Here is a 20,311-nt window from a genome sequence, read left to right as displayed (position 1 = left end):
AGGAAACATTTTGGAACCCACAAATATGCACTTAAAAAGGAGCTGAAAGCTGTAAAAACATGTATATTTTCTTAGAGAAGAGTTCAGTTGCTATAGTTAGTACATTTCCCAGTGACACACTTAGCTATGATGGCGAGCTTCCTCTGCCAGGCCAAAGTTCAGGACCTTTGTGCATCTACAAAATTGTGAAAAAGCAGCCAGAATTTTAACCCCTGAGGCTAAGGCATTTCTTTTTTTTTTTTTTTTTTTTTTTTGAGGTGGAGTCTCGAGGATGCTCTTCAGCTTTTCTTAAACAATTACATTTAGGAAAGATCATCACACAATGCTGGATTGCCCAGAATGAAAGGGCATTCCATTTTTCCAAATGTTCTTCTTTATAAAGAGCTCATGCCTACCTCTAAAATCAAGTTAAGAATTTTTAAGAAATTTAAAATAAATTTATTTGTCTTTATTGTAATTCATAACATGCTTTTAACATGGTCATGCCCCGGGTAGGCACGATGGCTCATGTCTGTAACACCAGCACTATGGGAGGGCAAGGTGGGAGGATTGCTTGAGGCCAGGAGTTCAAGACGAGCCTGGGCAGCATAGCAAGACCCCATCTTTACAAAAAAATCCAAAAATTAGCCAGGCATGGTGGCATGTGCCTGTAGTCTCAGCTGCTGGAGAGGCCAAGGTAATAGGATTGCTTGAGCCCAGAAGGTCAAAGCTGTAGTGAGCCATGATCATGCTACTGCACTCCAGCTTGGGCAACAGAGCAAGACCCTGTCTCAAAAAAAAAAAAAAAAAAAAAAATCTATGCCCAGTTTAAATGAGCTATGATCTGATGTATTTGCAGTACCTGCAAGGCATCTCCAAACATAAGGGAAACTATAGCTTTGTAAAGAATACCACTACTCACTCTTGCATATTCGGTCTGGGCCAGCCGAGTATTCTAGTCTGCTGAAGTATATGCCAAGCATCAACCACCTCATATCTAGAATAGTGGCCTGCAAAATGGGGCATACCTGGAAGTATGCAAGATCATCTTTTGGGGTACATAAAATAGAAGTTCTGTTTATCTCGTTTTAATGTTTGCTTGTGGTATGTGTTTTATAATTTGTATACGCATACATATTTTTGTGGTACAGGCTTGGGAAAAAATTTACTCACATGGATATATGATTTTTAAAGATTTGCAGACCACTGCTTTTTTGGCAGGGGGAGTTTTTTTAAATTGATATATCATAGTTATACATATTTTAGGGGTACATGTGATGTTTTGATACATGTACACAATGTGTAATGATCGAATCAGGGTTATTGGGATATGTATCACCTCAAACGTTTATCTTTTCTTTGCATTGGGAACATTACAATTCTAGCTATTTTGAAATATGCGATAAATTATTGTTTACTGTAACTCCCTACAGTACTGTCAAATACTAGAATGAAGACCACTGCTTTTGCAAGGTCCTGAGCGCCATCAGTTTGACATTAGCATCATATGTATGGCAGCCACTTGCCACCTTACCCAGTACCATCAATGCTGTTAACAGTTCTTCATCCTTTTTCCAGCTTCTACTCGAACACGAATGCAAAAGCAGAAAATGAATGATAGCATGGATACCTCAAACAAGGAAGAGAAATGAGGATCTCAGGACCTTGGTGGACACCGTGTACACCTCTGGATTCATTGTCTCTGACAGATGTGACTGTGTAACTCTCCCAGGTTCTGTTTATGGCCACATTTAATATCTTCAGTTCTTTTTGTGGATATAAAGTGTGCAGATGCAATTGTTTGGGTGATTCCTAAGCCACTTGAAATGTTAGTCATTGTTATTTATACAAGATTGAAAAATCTTGTGTAAATCCTGCCATTTAAAAAATTGTAGCAGATTGTTTCCACTTCCAAAGTAAAATTGCTGTGCTTTATGGATAGTAAGAATGGCCCTAGAGTGGGAGTCCTGATAACCCATGCCTGTCTGACTACTTTGCCTTCTTTTGTAGCGTATATGTGATGTTTGCTCTTGTTTTTATTAATTTATATGTATATTTTTTTAATTTAACATGAACACCCTTAGCAAATGTGTCCTATCTTCCAAATGCAATTTGATTGACGGCCCATTCACCCAAATTATCCTGAACCCTTCTGCAAAAATGGATATTATTAGAAATTAGAAAAAAATTACTAATTGTACACATTAGATTGTATTTTACTATTGGAATCTGATATAATGTGTGCTTGTTTTATAAATTTTTGCTTTTAATTAAATAAAAGCTGGAAGCAAAGTATAAACACATGATACTATCATACTACTGACACAGATTTCATACCTCAGAACTTAAAAGAATTTACTGATTATTTTCTTCATCCAACTTACGTTTTTAAATGAGGATTATTGATAGTACTCTTGGTTTTTATACCATTCAGATCACTGAATTTATAAAGTACCCATCTAGTACTTGAAAAAGTAAAGTGCTCTACCAGATCTTAGATATAGAGGACCCTAACACAGTATATCCCAAGTGTACTTTCTAACGTTTCTGGGTCCTGAAGAATTAAGATACAAATTAATTTTACTCCATAAACAGACTGTTAACTATAGGAGCCTTAATTTTTTTTTCATAGAGATTTGTCTAATTGCATCTCAAAATTATTCTGCCCTCCTTAATTTGGGAAGGTTTGTGTTTTGTCTGGAATGGTACATGTCTTCCATGTATCTTTTGAACTGGCAATTGTCTATCTTTTATTTTTTTAAGTCAGTATGGTCTAACACTGGCATGTTCAAAGCCACATTATTTCTAGTCCAAAATTACAAGTAATCAAGGGTCATTATGGGTTAGGCATTAATGTTTCTATCTGATTTTGTGCAAAAGCTTCAAATTAAAACAGCTGCATTAGAAAAAGAGGCGCTTCTCCCCTCCCCTACACCTAAAGGTGTATTTAAACTATCTTGTGTGATTAACTTATTTAGAGATGCTGTAATTTAAAATAGGTGACATTTAAGGTAGCCCCAGCTAGCTTTTAGGAAAATCACTTTGTCTAACTCAGAATTATTTTTAAAAAGAAATCTGGTCTTGTTAGAAAACAAAATTTTATTTTGTGCTCAATTAAGTTTCAAACTTACTATTTTGACAGTTATTTTGATAACAATGGCACTAGAAAACTTTACGCCCTTTCATCATTAATTTCTGCATGAATATCATACAAATCAGTTAGTTTTTAGGTCAAGGGCTTACTATTTCTGGGTCTTTTGCTTCTAAGTTCACATTAGAATTAGTGCCAGAATTTTAGGAACTTCGGAGATCGTGTACTGAGATTTCTTAAATAATGCTTCAGATATTATTGCTTTATTGCTTTTTTGTATTGGTTAAAACTGTACATTTAAAATTGCTATGTTACTATTTTCTACAATTAATAGTTTGTCTATTTTAAAATAAATTAGTTGTTAAGAGTCTTACTGGTCTGATGTTGTGTTCTTTGTATTAAGTACACTAGTGTTCTCCTCTCTATCTAGGAGAAGATAGAAGATAACTCTCCTAGTATCTCATCCATTCTCAGCCTTTAAGGGGCTCTATATGCTAGAGATTTCCAAATTTATTTCTTCAGCCCTGATCTTTTCACAGAGGACAAGGCTCTTATAGCCAACAGAACTCTTGATTCTACTCCCCTCTACCCAATGTCTCAAAATATAAACTAAAATCAAACAAAAATCTTTTTTTTTTCTACCCTGGTCTTTCTCCATTTCACTTATCAAGTCAAAAACTTAGGAACCATCTGTTAATTCTTGTCTGAACCACTGCTGAAGACTTCTAACTAGTCTCCCTGTTCCCTTTCTGTCTTTACTGTCAAACTCCATAAAGAACAAAAATGATTGTTTAAAAATATAAATTGATTGACATTGCTCCTCTACTTGAAGTACTTAACAGGAATTATAAAGCCCCTACTGACTTCCCATCCTCATCTTGTAGAATTTTCTCCTTGTCACTGTGCTTTAGCCACACTGAACCTTTTTCTTTAAAATACCAAGCCTATTCTTACCTTAGGCTTTTATATTTCTTCCTTCTTCTGCCTAGAATGCTCTTTTCCCACAATTTTGCAAGCCAGTTCCTTTCTGTCTTTCAGAATTCAGCTCAGAGGGCTTCCTTGACCACCAAGCTAAAATCATCACTTTGTATTGTATCATTGTCCTTCAAAAGTGCAACAGCGTCCATCACTATTTCCCACCATCTGAAATTGCCTTTCTTGTTACCTGTCTCCCCATTCCTAGCCACTCCCCACCCCAGATTGTAGCCATCAGCCTAGCTATTCTTTTTTTTTTTTTTTTCTGAGATGGAGTCTTGCTTTGTCACCCAGGCAGGCTGGAGTGCAGTGGTGCGATCTCCACTCACTGCAAGCTCCGCCTCCCGGGTTCATGCCATTCTTCTGCCTCAGCCTCCCGAGTAACTGGCACTACAGGCGCCCGCCACTATGCCCAGCTAATTTTTCGTATTTTTTAGTAGAGACGGGGTTTCACTGTATTAGTCAGGATGGTCCCGATCTCCTGACCTCGTGATCCGCCCGCCTCGGCCTCCCAGAATGCTGTGATTACAGGCGTGAGCCACCGCACCCGGCCTAGCTATTCTTATTGACCACTTCAGATCTAGTACCTAGAAAGTCCATCTGTAGAGGAAAAAACAGAATATATGTTTTCCATATTTTTCCAAGTATGTGAAAACAAACAACACTCTCTTCCTCTTTTAAAATGCCATGTACTAGTATCTACCATATTCCAGGCACAGTTGTAAATGCTAGAGCTATAAAAATGAATAAATAAAACTAAAATCCCCATCCTTGCAGAACTGACTTTCTAGTTTCAGGCAAAGAGAGCAAACGAATGAATAAATGAGGAATACATAGTATGTGAGATTGTATTAAAGACTGTGGAGAAAAACAAAGCAAAGAGAAGGGCAAGGAAGGCTGGTAGGGAAAGGAGTTTTAAAATTTAAAAGAGAGTGGTCAGGGAAAGACTTGAGTGATATTTGGGCAAAGATCTGAAAGAGACAAGAGAGTGAGCCAGACACAAAGAGGAGTCAAACATTCCACGGAGAGAGGGAGGAGTATGTCTGGTATGTCTGAAGAACAACTAGGAGGTCATAGTAAAATGGGCCTCAAGTATCTCTCTTCGTCTAATGCAAAGTATAAAAGGCCTTTGTGTATATTACAAGTCTATAATCCTTTATCTGTAGTTTCAAAATTGAGAAAACTTTAAAAGCCAAGTGATTCTGTGTGTTTTATGCCAAAAGTCATATGGCATCAGAACCATATGTAAACTGGCACAGAGCTATTTATAATCTTTATCATACTTGGAATATTCTCTTGGAATACTCACTGCAGAAATATTAATATGTTTGATTGGGAGCTAACCCAGACCCACCTTAGGTGTTATGTATTATTTGGCATATGTACCATATTATCATTCTAAACTCCCCCAAAATTACGAAACCCATCTGGCACCAAGGGCTTCAGACAAGGGATTATCTTAAATGTATATGATTTCTCAAAAACATGGCAGATGAAATTCTTTCCTTCTGGAACAGCGACACGTTTGTTCCCGAAGGAAGAAAGGCAAAGTGTGCGGAGCAGGAAAAGCGGCAAGCATATCTCGGTAGGCTGTATTTATGTTGGGCAGGGATCTTAAATGAAATGCAGTCTCTTAGGTCACATCAAAATCCAGCAGCCTAAATTACACTAAAAAATTTTGTCTTCATGGCAGAGAATTGTTTACTTCTAGAGATGAATTTAGTATTCCAATGAATAAATACTATAATAAAAGGGGCAAATTCAAATTAATATATTTACTTTTTTTTTTTTTTTTGAGATGGAGTCTCACTCTTGTTGCCCAGGCTGGAGTGCAGTGGCACAATCTTGGCTCACTGCAACCTCTACCTCCCGGGCTCAAGCGATTCTCCTGCCTCAGCCTCCCAAATAGCTGGGATTACAGGAGCGCATGACCACACCTGACTATTTTTTGTATTTTCAGTAGAGACTGGGTTTCGTCATGCTGACCAGGCTGGTCTCAAACTCCTGACCTCAGGTGATCCGCCAGCTTTGGCCTCCCAAAGTGTTGGGATTACAGGCGTGAACCACCGCACCTGGCCTATTTACTTTTTCATTACAGCTTTCTAAAGGTACAAATGGCTGGAAGGAAACTAGTTATACTAGTTCTATTATCATCTGGATGATTTCATAGAAACTTGCTTTTAGAAGTATATTTTTGTTCCTCATTTTAGGGCCAATATAGTATACACAGCATAGGTAAAGTTTCAGTAGAATTTTCCTTTGGACTAAATAGATATTTTACAGGACAACTCAAACCTTGTCTCCAGAAATATTAAATTTCCACCATAGGTGTAGCTTCTTAAATAGAAATATATTATGGTAGCACTGTATAATGTCTACATGAGATTAAAACAAGCTCTTTTAATACACAGTAAGCATAGTCATCCATTCTCAATACTTTTTTGTGTGTCCATTATCTTGGGACTATATATATTAGTACTGACATATGACAGTTGTCATATTAAATAATGACAATATGAAAGGTTAAATTTATTACACAGACCAACTTCAGTTACTTCCTAAATACAAAATGTTATTTTTAACTGAATTTACTGAGAAAATTGGTAAGCTTTGTATTTCTATGTGTTTTGACAAAGGTTGAATTAAAAACAACAGTAAGATTTGATCTTTTCCTTTCTCTTCACAATTCTCCCAACTCTGTTGATGTAATAAAGGGGGGGTGCATAATAAGATAGTTAAGATTATATAGTTTGAAATTGCATCTTTTCATTATTCCTGGTTAAGAATCCAGCCTCTAAATAAAACTCTCCACATTAAGGTCCAGAATGACTGGCAATTTACATGAATTATAACCTGAAGAACATATTGAACATTCTCAACCTTTGTTTTTTAAAACGAATTCAATGGCATCTTCACAAACCTCTACCAGCAGATAAGGGCACTTCTTCATTCCTGTAAAATCTTAAACTTTCTCTGTGTAAATTAGCGGACAATTATTTTAGAAGCACTAAAACACTGACTTCCTTGTGTGAGCAAGAAAGGAAACAAAACTTTTGGGAAAATCTAAGATAAACTTGTGCAAAAAAAAAAAGAATCCATTAATTTCTAAAGTAGTGTCCTTATGAAAATGTACCTTTTCTCTCACATATCACTAAGGTTCTTCAAACACTCATCTGTTAGAAGGAAAATTTTAAAAGGGGATCTTTTCCTTCCCATAGGAGTGTCAATGGCAAGCCTATCCACAAAGACCAGAAAGGAAGCATGTTTTTTCAGATAGATGTACCCACACCCAGGACTCATCTGTCATCTCTCAGATCTAAAACTAGCTCTTTATTGTTTGGCGTCAGAAGTTTTAAGGGCTAAACCACTAATTCCCATTCTTGGCTGAACATCAAATTACGTGTGGAGCTTTTAAAATGTACTGAATTTGGGCAGGGCGTGGTGGCTCATGGCTGTAATCCCAGCACTTTGAGATGCCAGGGTGGTTGGATCACCTGAGATCAGGAATTCAAGACCAGCCTGACCAGTATGGTGAAACCCTGTCTCTACTAAAGACACAAAAATTAGCTGGGCATGGTGGCATGTGCCTGTAGTCTCAGCTACTTGGGAGGCTGAGCCAAGAGAATCGCTTGAACCTGGGAGGCAGAGGTTGCAGTGAGCCGATATTCACACCATTGCATTCCAGCCTGGGTGACAGAGCGAGACTTGGTCTCAAAAAAAAAAAAAAAAAAAAAAAAAGTACTTAATTTGGGCCAGGCATGGTGGTTCACGCCTGTAATCCCAGAAATTTGGGAGGCTGGGGTGGGCGGATTGTGTGAATCCAGGAGTTGAAGACCAGCCTGGGCAACATGGTGAAACCCTGTCTTAAAAAAAAAAAAAATTAGCCGAGCTTGGTGGCATGTGCCTGTAGTTCCAGCTACTTGGGAGGCTGAGGTAGGAGAATTACCCGAGCCTGGGAGGTAGAGGTTGCAGTGAACCATGATAACACCACTGCACTCCAGCCTGGGTGACAGAGCAAGACCTTGTCTCAAAAAATAAAAATAAAAAAATGTACATATAATACACACACACACACACACACACATACATACATAAAACACATACACACACAGTGAATTAGAATCCTTGAATCTATATCCTGTGAAAGTCCCATGGATTGGCCAGGCGTGATAACAGTCCTTTATCAGGTATGTCTTTTGCAAATATTTTCTCCCAGTTTGTGGCTTGTCTTCTGATTCTCTTTGTTGGGTCACGTCACTTGAGGTCAGGAGACAGCCTGGCCAACACAGTGAAACCCTGTCTCTACTAAAAATACAAAAATTAGCCGAGCGTGGTGGCACATGCCTGTAGTCCCAGCTAGTTGGGAGGCTGGAGCAGGAGAATTGTTTGAACCCGGGAGGCGGAGGTTGCAGCGAGCCAAGATCGCGCCACTGAACTCCAGCCTGCTGGGCGACAGAGCAACACTCTTGTCTTTAAAAAAAAAAATCCAGAGATTATTCTGTTGTGTGCAGAGATAAGATGCATGCAAACCTACACAAAACAAAGCTTAGGGAGCAAAATAGGATAAGAGTCCAGAGTAACAACCTGTACTCTGGCAGTATGCCTACTGACCCATGGTGGAGTGTGTAAAGGGTAGTCCATTTTTCATCCCCAAGTAAACTTACCTGTTCCCCTTTGAGTGTTCCAATTTTTATATGAAACGAGTTCACAAAAGAAAAACGCACTGAGGAGCCTGAGAAGACCCTGTCAGAAATAAGAAAAAGGAAGACACTGTGAAGCTATAAAAGCCTAGTCAGCTATAGCTAGCACAGGAAGGTGAGGGAAAGAGACCAAAGAAACAAAGACTGTGGTTTTTTATATGAAACGAGTTCACAAAAGAAAAACGCACTGAGGAGCCTGAGAAGACCCTGTCAGAAATAAGAAAAAGGAAGACACTGTGAAGCTATAAAAGCCTAGTCAGCTATAGCTAGCACAGGAAGGTGAGGGAAAGAGACCAAAGAAACAAAGACTGTGGTTGTCTAATGGCCAGAATGGATGCTATAGGTACTTGCCATGTTTGCATGTTTTTTTGTTGGATAAAATAACAAACATCAAAAAATGAAAACAAATGGTATAATGCTACTTTTAAAATAACAACAGAATAAAACTGTATAGTTTTAAAAACAGGATTCTGATTTAGATCTAGAGACATTCAGACTCTTTGCCTCTACCAGATAAAGTCTGAAGAAAATGGTTAAGCGATTTGTTAAAGAGAAACTCTGTCCATTTAGTGTTGCTATAACAGAATAACTGAGGCTGGGTTAATTCGTAAATTGGAAGAGTGTATTTGGCTCATGGTTCTGGTGACTGGAAGCTTCAAGATTGTGCAGCTGCATCTGCTGAGGACCTCGGGGTGCTTCAAGTCATGGTGGAAAGTCAAAGTGGGGCAGACGTGCACAAAGAGATCATGTGGTGAGAAACAAAGGTAGTTGAAATCCCCTTTTTTTAAGACAGAGTCTCATTCTGTCACCGGGCTAGAGTGCAGTGGTGCCAATCTCAGCTCACTGCAACCTCCACCTCCCAGGTTCAAGTGATTCTCCTGCCTCAGCCTCCCAAATAGCTGGGATTATAGGTGCCTGCCACTACGCCCGGCTAATTTTTTGTATTTTTTTTTTTTTTTTTGAGACGGAGTCTCCCTCTGTTGCCCAGGCTGGAGTGCAGTGGCGCAATCTCGTCTCACTGCAAGCTCCGCCTCCCTGGTTCAGTCCATTCTCCTGCCTCAGCCTCCTGAGTAGCTGGGGCTACAGGCGCCTGCAACCATACCCGGCTAATTTTTTGTATTTTTAATAGAGATGGGGTTTCACCATGTTAGCCAGGACTGTATCGATCTCCTGACCTCGTGATCCGCCCGCCTCGGCCTCCCAAAGTGCTGGGGTTACAGGCTTGAGCTACCGTGCCTGGTCAATTTTTTGTATTTTTAATAGAGACGAGGTTTCACCATGTTGGCCAGGCTGGTCTTGAACTCCTGACCTCGTGATTCACCCACCTTGGCTTCCCAAAGTGCTGGGATTACAGGTGTGAGCCACTGCGCCCAGCCTGAAATCCCTTTATAACAACTCAGTCTTGGGAACTAATTCAGTCCCAAGAGAAGCAGAACCCACTCTTGCTGGAGGGCATTAATCTATTCACAATGGATCTGCCCCCAGGACCCACACACTTCCCACTAGGCCCTACCTCCCAACACCACCACGGTGGGGATCAAATTTCAATATGAGTTTTGGCAAACGACAAACCACATCCAAATCATAGCAGAAATAATGGATTCAAAATGTGACCCAAAGAAGAGGATGAAAAGACAAGCCACAAACTGGGAGAAAACATTTGCAAAAGACATATCTGATAAAGGACTGTTACCCAAAATATACAATGAATTCAAAACAATTTTAAAAAAGATTTAAAAATTGGCTACCGATCTGAACAGACGCCTCATCAAAGAAGTTATGTAGATAGCAAATAAGCACATGAAAACATACTCCACATCATATGTTATCAGGGAAATGCAAATTAAAACAAGAATGAGAATACTCTGTTAGAATGGAACACTTACAACACCTAATGCTGGTGAGGATGTGGAACAACAAGAACTTTCATTCACTGCTCATGGACAGGAAAAATGGTACAGCCATTTTGACAGTTTCTAGAAAAAAAAACCCAAACAACAAAACATATTCTTAACATATAATCCAGTAATCATGCTCCTTGGTATTTACCCAAAGTAGCTGAAAACTTATGTCCACACAAAAACCTGTACACAGATGTTTACAGTAGCTTTATTCATAATTGCCAAAACTTGGAAGCAACCAAGATGTCCTTCAGGAGGTGAATGGATAAACTGTGGTACATCCAGGCAATGGAGTATTATTCAGCACTAAAAAGAAATGAGCTATCAAGCCACGAAAAGACTTGTAGAAACTTAATTGCATATTATTAAGTGAAAGAAGCCAATCCAAAAAGGCTATATACTGTATGATTCCAATGATACAACATTCTGCAAAAGGCAAAACTATGGATAGAGTAAAAAGATCCATGGCTGCCAGGAGTTAGGGGCAAAGGAGGAAGGGATAAATAAGCAGAGCTCAGAGGATTTTTAGGGCAATGAAACTACTCTGTATGATATAATAATGATGGACGCAGGTCATCATACATTTGTCCAAATCCACAGAATGTGTACCACCAACAATGGACCCTAATGTAAACTATGGACTGTGGGTGATAAGGATGTGTCCAAGCAGGTTCATGAGGTATAACAAATGTACCACTCTGGTGGGGGGTGTTGACAGCAGGGAAGGCTGTGCATGTGTAGGGACATGAGGCATAAGGGAAAACTGTGTTTTCTTCACAATTTTGCTGTGAACCTAAAACCACTCTACAAAATAGTCTTCAAAAAAGTCACCTTGCCAATAAAGAGCAGACAAAGGCAATAATAGGAATAATAATTAGGTTGTTTATAAGCTATTTGTGCTCCAGGGTGGTTTTTACTATGAGACTTTATCTGAGTAACTGCTTTATGAGAGTATAATATATCCAACTGATTTATGTACATCTAAGATACATGAGGTTGACATTTTATAATTTTGCTGCTGTTTGGGGATAAAAAAAAACCCAACATATTTGTTCTGTTATCTGCAAATAAGTACTTTATTATCAAATAGTTCAGCATCAGAACAAGAATTCTAATTCCAAAAGGGTTTTCTGTACATTACATGATATTGTGAGATACACGTTAGAAGAATCTGAGACTATGTTCCATTCCAGTTTCTCTTTTGCAATTAGTTAATTTGTTTTGATCTAAAAAGTATAAATTTATCTCATTCTTGTTCATGCTGTCCATGAAATGTAAGTATCAGTTCCTTCTCAGCTTCTCAGTGAGTGCTTTATAGTTACACTGGTGCCAGGTTAAGAGACCTATTTTATACTGACATGAAAGTCAACTACAAGAAAAGCACATTGTCATTTTCATTTACAGAAGCAAATCCCACTTAACACAAAGAAAAGCAAAGGACCTTACATGATTATGTAAGGCAGATCAGCCCAGGAATTTCATTCAAAGATATTACTTCATACTCCATAATCCCATGTGAGAAATTAATGAACGACACCAAGTAAAAAGAAAATTAAAATTAGCCCTTGGGCCTCTGACAATTTAATTGCCAAGGCCTTTTGTGAATTCTAAACAATGTTTTAAATTAGCCACAATTTCTCAGAATGATATACCAGAATAATATGAACCTCAATAATTACAGGCTGTTTTAAGTTTATTTTGTGAACATTATTCCTTCCCCCAGTATTCCACAACTAAAGTTGTTCTCAGATTTATAATACATTGAGTGCCTACTATACGCAAGGCACTGTGCTGACTGCTGAAAACGTGGTAAGGACAGCACTCCTTGTCAAGCTATCTATGTGGTATCAGCTAGCTGAATAATGGAACATTTGGGCCAGAATAGCATATACTGAGACCAGGGTACCAAAGGCGTCCAACTTAAGTGACTCAAAAGAGTAAATGGTAAATAAGATATTTCCATTTTTTTTCTTTGACCTTAGTCACATCTGATCAGAACATTCAATGCTTTCTACATAAACTCTGGATTTAGGCAGACAAAGACCACTCACCACCATCCTTCTTTTGACAGATACAAGTACTCAGCCAAATGTAGCTCATCATACATACTATTAATTAAAGAGAAGTGATTCATCTCTGGCTTTTGCAGGGGAAATGGAAAGCCTCAAAAACTCCTTTCCTGCAGATGGGATCAATTTTTAAAGGCTCCAACTCTGCTTGCTTTGCTGATAAAGTTCTTCAGGAGATCATGATCCATTTCTGCAAAACCTGAAGTTTGTGTTACTACAGTCAGATGGTTTATGCAAAACCTGAAGCAGAATTCTTCTAAATCCTAGGAACAACAACAACAAAGATCATTTAATAAATTTATATTTCCTAATTCAATGCAGCGTAGCATGAAAATTGCTAAAACACGTTAGGCAAGGAAAAAGAATTTGACAGCCAAGTGGAGGAAATGATGGTATGGTAATACCTAAAGAATAGTCATAAAAAGTGTAACAAATATGAATCATCTATGCTTGTAAAAATTTAAATAGCACAGAGTAACATTCAAGTTCCTCCGCACTAACCTAGGTAAAGAATCTCACTTTTTCTTTCCAGAGACAGGCAAGTGAGTGTGTGAATTCTTTGGTACCTTTGTCTAGTGACAGTATTTGTAACTGTTGATTTCACTTTCAATAATTGTTAAAAGCCCTATAGTCCTGTTTTATATTTATATCAGGGTCTTTATGTCTGTCTGTCTGTAAAGAGTTGGTGGAACAAAAAGGTAAGCCATAAAAAGCAGTAATGCCAGGAAATTGCTGCTCTGAAGTCATTAACAGGTCACTGCGTTTTGCCTTTATGAGACGACACAGGATGGGATGAATGGATTTGATCACACTACATATGCCTTCAATGATCTCAACTGGGAAAATGCTTTAAAGAAATCATGACTTCTAAGGCTCTGGTAAAAGAGACCCGACAGATTGGTGTTTTCTGGCTTACTGTAATGCGCTCTGGGCCAAAGAATAATGTTGTAATAATTTGCTTGATTAGAACTATAACTTGAAAATCAGAATCAGGCTGACCAGATGCTTTTTGGCCCTGGAGAAGTGAGGGCAGGCTGCTGAGACCTCCGATATGCCTCAAACCCTTGGGCTACTTGGCCCAGGACAAGATGCCGCTAGGCGGTGGTCAATTTTTAACTTTCCTCTCCAAGCTACTGTAGGTAATTTATAAAAAATAAAAAACAAAATTTTAAAAAGCCCCAAATACCTTCTAAGCAATTACATATGCACATTACACACAATAGCCTTTTCTTCTTCTTCTTCTTTTTTTTTTTTTTTTGAGACGGAGTCTCGCTTTGTCGTCCAGGCTGGAGTGCAGTGACCGGATCTTGGCTCACTGCAAGCTCCGCCTCCCGGGTTTACGCCATTCTCCTGCCTCAGCCTCCCCAGTAGCTGGGACTACAGGCGCCCACCACCTCGCCCGGCTAGTTTTTTTGTATTTTTTAGTAGAGACGGGGTTTCACCGGGTTAGCCAGGATGGTCTCGATCTCCTGACCTTGTGATCTGCCCGTCTCGGCCTCCCAAAGTGCTGGGATTACAGGCTTGAGCCACCACGCCCGGCCGCCTTTTCTTCTTTAGACATGTAAATTATAGCAAATGCTGAAGATGGAAAAATAGTAAATCCTGAAGATGGAAAAAATAGAAAAAATGTAAACCGACGAGTACATTTTCTTTTAAGAAAAGAAAGAAACTATACTAGGAAAAAACTTATTTCACGCCTGAACATAACCAAGCAGGCTGTTGGTACCACACAAGCAATATGATGTGTCTCTGTTCCAGGTAAGCCCTCAGTGATAAACAGGGAAAATTCACGCACCCACTTGTCATCACAGCATACTATACATAAAAATGTGCTTCACTGACACATGCTGCATAGCCAAGGATCCATTTAAAATTATGTGCTGTTGCTTAAGTGTTTAGAAATGGCATTTTTGCCTACAGCACATCAAAGTGAAACCAGATAGAGATGCATCATCTCTTTGGCTGAACTCTGCAGAGAGGAATGGAGAAATTCATACCTACACCACACACATTGGAGTGTGTCTGAGTTTGGCGGAGGCGCAGTTTGATGCCTCACAGATCTGGACAGCAGCGGGAAAATTGCTAATTAATGTGAGAATGAAAAAGCCCTAAAAAGTTATCACTTGGATCCATGCTCCTTTACTTTATTCTAGAGTGGGATTTTCCCCTAAGTATTAAATTAAGGACAGGACTTGGAAAGAGTGCCTGTGATTCTAAGAATTCAATAAATTGGCATGGGGGGTACTGGTTTTAAGGGAATTCTGTTCATATAAAACAAGGCCCCCATTATTTTTCAGTTAAAGAATTGTAGTCTATTTTGAATGCTACCACTCCATGTGGCTTCATGTTCAAAGTGGGGCCCTCTGTTCTGTCCTGAAGTCCTACCACACTCTCCTAGTTTGCTCATTTTCCTATAGGACTCCCATACTTCTCCCCATAAGCCTGACATCTCCCCTCTCATCCTCATCCTCAGCTGACATGACTTCCTGTTTCACTGAGAACCAGAATCACTTGAAAAGAACCTCCACAAGCTCTCCCCACCACGTCTCGTTGCCTATTACAGAGAGGCCTATGGATGCAATCTTCTCTGGATCAACGGTCCAAGACTCTATAGAAAGCAGAGCCCTTGCTCTGTCACTAGATCCCACTGCTCCACCTACTCGGGGCCCTGCTCTAGCAACTGTCCCCTGCATCACTGGCTGATTCCCCTTCACTGAGTCATTTGCATCATTAGACAAGCTTCCGTTTCCTACATCTTAAAAAAGTAAAGATGTTTTACCTCAAATGCCCCCAAACCTCTTCCTTTTTATCTTTATAACAAAATTACCATGAAAACCTGTCTCTATTCCCCATCTTCAGTTCCTCTACTTCTACGCTCCATCAGACTCCCCGCTTCACTGCGCTAAAACTGCTTGCCAAGGCCCCTGAGGCGTTCCCATCGGCAAACCCACTGGTCAGTTCTCAGCTCTCCCCGCAGACCTGCCAGCAGCATCTGCTGTGGTTCAGACTTCTTCCTTCCTGTTTCGTTTTCTTTCCCAGCCTCCAGGAAATGGTCTGCTGGTTTCTCTCTTCCGTTACTGCTCACTCCTCTTCAGTCTCCTTTGCTGGTGTCTCCTTATCTCCTGTAAGCACGGAGTGCTCAGGACTTAATCCTCAAACCTGTCTCACGTCACTGCCTCATAGCTTTGACTTCAGTACATTTCTCTCTGACTTCCAGGCTTGCTTATCCAATTTGCTTATTAGACATTTCCGTTTGGATGTCTAACAGACATCACATACTTCTCATATTCAAAACCAAATTCCTGATATTTCCCCCCAAATGTTGCTCCTATCTTCTCTAGCTCAATAAATGCCACTTTCATCCTTACAGCTGCTGAGGCCCAGAACCTCCTCAGTCATCTTTTTTCTTTCCTCACATCGAATCCATCCGTACATCCTGTTGGCTCTACTTTCAAAATGCATTCAAAATCTTAACCACTTTTTACCATCCCCACAGGTGATAACTTGGACCAATCCACCATCATCACTTACTGGATTATACAGCCTCCTAAGTACTCTCCTTCCCCTAAACACACACACTCTCTCTCTCTCTCTCTCTCTCTCTCTCTCTCTCTCTCTCTCTCCCCCCCCCCCCCCCCCCCCCAACACAGCAGCCAGGAGGATTACTTTCAAATGCCCATCAGATCACATCTGCTCCTCTCCAAACCCTCTGATAGCCACTCACCTTGGAACTCTGATTCCTGAAACCTGCCTATGGGCTCTGCGGGCCCTGCCTCCTCCCACACACGCCACTGTGCACCTCCACCGCACCATCTCCCTACCTCATCAGCTACTTCCCTCCCCACTGTGCTCCATCTACACTGGGCTTGCTTTTTCCCGAACACACCACCCACACCTCCTTCAGGTCTCTGCTTGAGTCACCTGCTCAGTGATGTCTTGCCTCCCTGACCACTGTATTTAAAATTTCAACTTTCATCTCAGGATGGCATTCCCTAGGCTGTCTTCCCTGGCTTACTTCTTTCCATATCACTTGTCACCATCTGACATACTATATATCCTAGTCATTTATGGATCACCCGTCTCCCCTCACCAGAAATTCCCACAAGGGCAGAGATTTTGGTTTGTTTTGTTCATTTGCAGTACCCCAGTACCTAGGGCAGTGCCAGGCATGTAACAGGCACTCAGTGAATATCTGTTGAATCTATGCATAAATACTCCTGATTTCAAAATACTGAGTACAATGGAGAATTGTGGTTAAACATGCGGTTTTAAAATTTGCCCAATCTTGGACTGTATTCCAGTTTTGCAGTTTACTAGTTTACTCAGATTACTTAATCTCCCCAAGCTTCAGTTTTCTCATTTATAAACTGGATCTAATATAATAATGCCTACGTCTTACAAGGTTGTTTTGAGGAGTAAATGAAATATGAACTGTGCTTAGAATAATCCCTGGCTCAGATGAATTATATACTAAGTGACAGTCCAGCATGAGGGATAATAATTTGCGGAAAGAGCCCATTTCTTGCTTATTTGAGCTAGGCAAATCAAATACGGCACTGTTCTTTATTTACAAAAGCTTGTATTTTACATTAAGTATATATACAGTCTATTTTACTTGTAGTCTATTATACTAATTTAGGGTACAACAATTAGCTGGACAGGCTGTAGTAAAACAGTGCATCTCTATAGGCAAAACTGAACATCCATGAAAGGAGTATTTAGTAAGTACCTGCTATGTGTCAGACACCATCCTAGGCACTGGGGATACGGTTGTGAGCAAAACAAAGTCCCTGCCATGCCTCAAAGAGGTTACTTTCTAGAAAACAGAGAGCTGGAATGTAGCCAGACAAATAATTCACATCAATAGAGAATATTAAAAAGTATTAAAAATGAAGCCTGATTCAGATGCAAACACCACGAGGCACCGTCTTGACATCTGAGATGGCTCTCCATCACCATGGTTCATCACTGTGACGCTAAAGAACAGACTAGGAAAAGTGCATGGATTTTGTTTGCCCATGAAACATTCTGTGCTGTAAGTCCCCAATATGTTATTGCCTTGATATAAAACATTCACTGTGCTTTTAAATGTCAATGTTTTGAGGTAGTATTTTTTTTAAATGTTAAGTGAAAAAAAATCTAGGTTTCAAGTATTTACAAATACATAATGTGACATAAAACAAAAACTCAGAAGCTGCTATATGAAAGTGCTACTGTTCTCTAGTTGATGAGTCATTACCTTCCTCACACTTTTTGTCTTTTACAAATTTTCTTTAATAAGCATAGTATTATTTACATAAACAGAAAAAAAGTTATAACCTTTCATCTACTAAAATGTCTCTGTTTTTTTGACCAAAGAAGAGGATATCCTTATACCAAAAGGAAATTGACTTGAAGATGTTATGGCCTGTTTCCTAAAGATTTGGTTATAAGATTGGTTTTCTTTCCTTTCTTTATTATCATAACAATACATGGCCACTGTAAAAGTTCAAAAAAAATAAGCAAAGAGAAGAAAATAAAAATCATCCACAATCCCACCATTCAATGATAACCACTAAGCATAGTTTTCAGTCTTTTTTTCTATGTAGATAATGAACTTTAGTTTTTTATTCAGCTAGTTATACCTTTTCAAAAAATAAAAATAGGATAATAGTTTTTCACTTTTATCTTGAATAGCTGCATAATTTCTTGATATTAACATTTTATAAACAAGCCTCCACTATTCACACTAACCTTTTTCTAATTTTTCAAAATTATAAACTGCCGCAGTAAACACCTTTGAAGCTAAGTCTTTGTCCAAATCCATGATTACTTCCTCAAGATAAAACTTATGAGTGAATTCCTTGAAGAATTGTGTCTTTAATTTAAGGCGCTTAACACATATTATACCAAGTTGTTCTCCCTATCAATTTGTACTCTCATCAGTAGTTTAGGAGAACACCATTATTCTGATCTTATACATTGTCTCCAAAACAATGTATTCCTGCTTTGACAGGTGAAAAGCCATACCTTGTTTTCATTTATGTTTTTTGTCTGTTTATAGAGCCATTTGTTCTTTGGTCCATTTCTTTCAACCAAACTGTTTCTATTCTCTTTTTGTTTTTCACTCTGGTAAACAGACTTCATTATATGTTGCAAATATTTTTCCCAGTGTCTCACTACTTTCTAATTTTCTCTATGGTATTTTTACGGGGATAAAAGTTTCTTATCTTTTTAAATCAGAGCTATAAATCCTTTCCTTTATGGCTTCTGCCTTTGATGTCCACCCCAACATTATATAAATACTCACTTATATGTTGTCTAGTACTCTTGTTATTCCTTTTTTAAAAAAATACTCGATCTTTCCTCTACCCAGACTTTATTTTAGTTTAAGGTATGAGGCAGGCACCTCGGTTCCGTTTCTCCAGGAGGCCAGCTGCTGGAAGCAGGCTTCCTTACCTGGGCATCATACTTCACTGCAGCCGAGAGCAGAGCGATGGCGTTCTCCTCGCAGATGCCTTGCTTGATAGTTTGTTGGCAGAGCTTTTTCAGACGATTTTCTCTATAAAATGTAGCCAAGTCTAGCAGACCTGTTGGAAAGAAGTGTTTATTAGGGGGAGTGATTTCAAGCATCCTGATTTACACTCACTCACTCAGCCACTCAGAGATGATTTTGACAGTATTTTGGATATAATCCTCAGTGAAGCGCTGCGTAGACTGATGCTGACTGACACTTACACTTCAGTGTGGGGCTCTACCCAGGATGGCAGCCAAGCTGAGCAAATACAATACACAAATCATTAGCTGTTGAAAAACAGGAGCATAGGGAGAATAGCTTTAACAATTTTTTCCTAGGAAAAAAAGAAAAAGCATGTGCACCTTGAATGACCCCTTCCCCTGCAATCTCAATGTCAGCTTCTCCTGGGCCATTCCCAGGAGCGCACACACATGCTGTAAGAGTGCCCGCCATGAAAAGAAAGAAAACAAAAGAGAAGAAAAGAAGAGGGAGGGGAGGGGAGGGGATGTGAAGAGAGGGGAAGAGAGGGGAGGGGAGGGGAGGGGAGACTCTTTCATGGATATGTGTCTGCCTCCTGTTACCCTATCCCACTGCTCCTCCCTACAGCAAAACTCCTAGACAGAGCTGTCTGTATCTGCTGTCTCCATTTTCCCACCTCCCATTCTGACCTCAAGCCATTACAAGCAGAATCCCATCCCCACCTCTACTGCAATCACACCTGGGGCGGTCACAGTGGATTCCAGGGTGCCATATTCTCCAGTTTCCTCTTACTTGACATTTACACAGCATTTGCTATGATTGATAATGCTCTCCTTAGGGCACTTTGTCACCTGCTTGCATTTTTCTTCTCTTTAATTAGTTGCTCCTCAGTTCTCTAGGCTGAATCATTTTTCCTGACTTCCAAATGTTTGAGTGCCCCAGGGTTACATTTTCAGATACTTTTCTCACTTACTTCCCAGAACTCCAGCCCCAGAGTTTTAAATATCATCTATATATGCAGGTGAGTCCTGTTATATTACCTGTCACCTATTTTCAAGTAATTCAATGTAGACTGGGTGAGGTGATACATGTAAATTAATTTTATTCTACCCCAAGGAATG

At 39.5% G+C, this 20,311-nt stretch overlaps 2 protein-coding genes across 12 annotated transcripts in view; one reads left to right on the top strand and one right to left on the bottom strand.

Annotated features, from left to right (window-relative positions):
• RB1 (RB transcriptional corepressor 1) overlaps positions 1 to 3,443 on the top strand; it is a 177,317-nt gene extending 173,874 nt beyond the window's left edge. Inside the window, exon 27 of the mRNA XM_010363858.2 lies at positions 1,558 to 3,443. Within this exon, the coding sequence (XP_010362160.1) occupies positions 1,558 to 1,631 (74 nt within the window). The 3' untranslated portion in view covers positions 1,632 to 3,443. The remainder of the gene's footprint in view (positions 1 to 1,557) is intronic.
• An 8,255-nt stretch (positions 3,444 to 11,698) lies between these two features.
• The window catches only part of RCBTB2 (RCC1 and BTB domain containing protein 2), a 44,899-nt gene continuing 36,286 nt past the window's right edge, over positions 11,699 to 20,311 (bottom strand). For 6 of the 11 annotated variants that reach the window (XM_010363855.2, XM_030922212.1, XM_010363851.2 and 3 more), the window contains 2 exons: positions 19,154 to 19,284; positions 11,699 to 12,978 (listed from right to left, as the gene is read on the bottom strand). In XM_010363855.2, coding sequence (XP_010362157.1) covers positions 12,838 to 12,978; positions 19,154 to 19,284 — 272 coding nt within the window. In that variant the 3' untranslated portion in view covers positions 11,699 to 12,837. The remainder of the gene's footprint in view (positions 12,979 to 19,153; positions 19,285 to 20,311) is intronic. The other 5 variants (XM_010363854.2, XM_030922207.1, XM_030922208.1 and 2 more) reach the window with 3 other exon arrangements.

The sequence above is a fragment of the Rhinopithecus roxellana genome, chromosome 18 (genome assembly GCF_007565055.1).
Source record: "Rhinopithecus roxellana isolate Shanxi Qingling chromosome 18, ASM756505v1, whole genome shotgun sequence".
NCBI classification, from domain to species: domain Eukaryota; kingdom Metazoa; phylum Chordata; class Mammalia; order Primates; family Cercopithecidae; genus Rhinopithecus; species Rhinopithecus roxellana.
The sequence above is the reverse complement of the archived record's forward strand: the minus strand, read 5'-3'. Positions and strand labels throughout refer to the sequence as shown.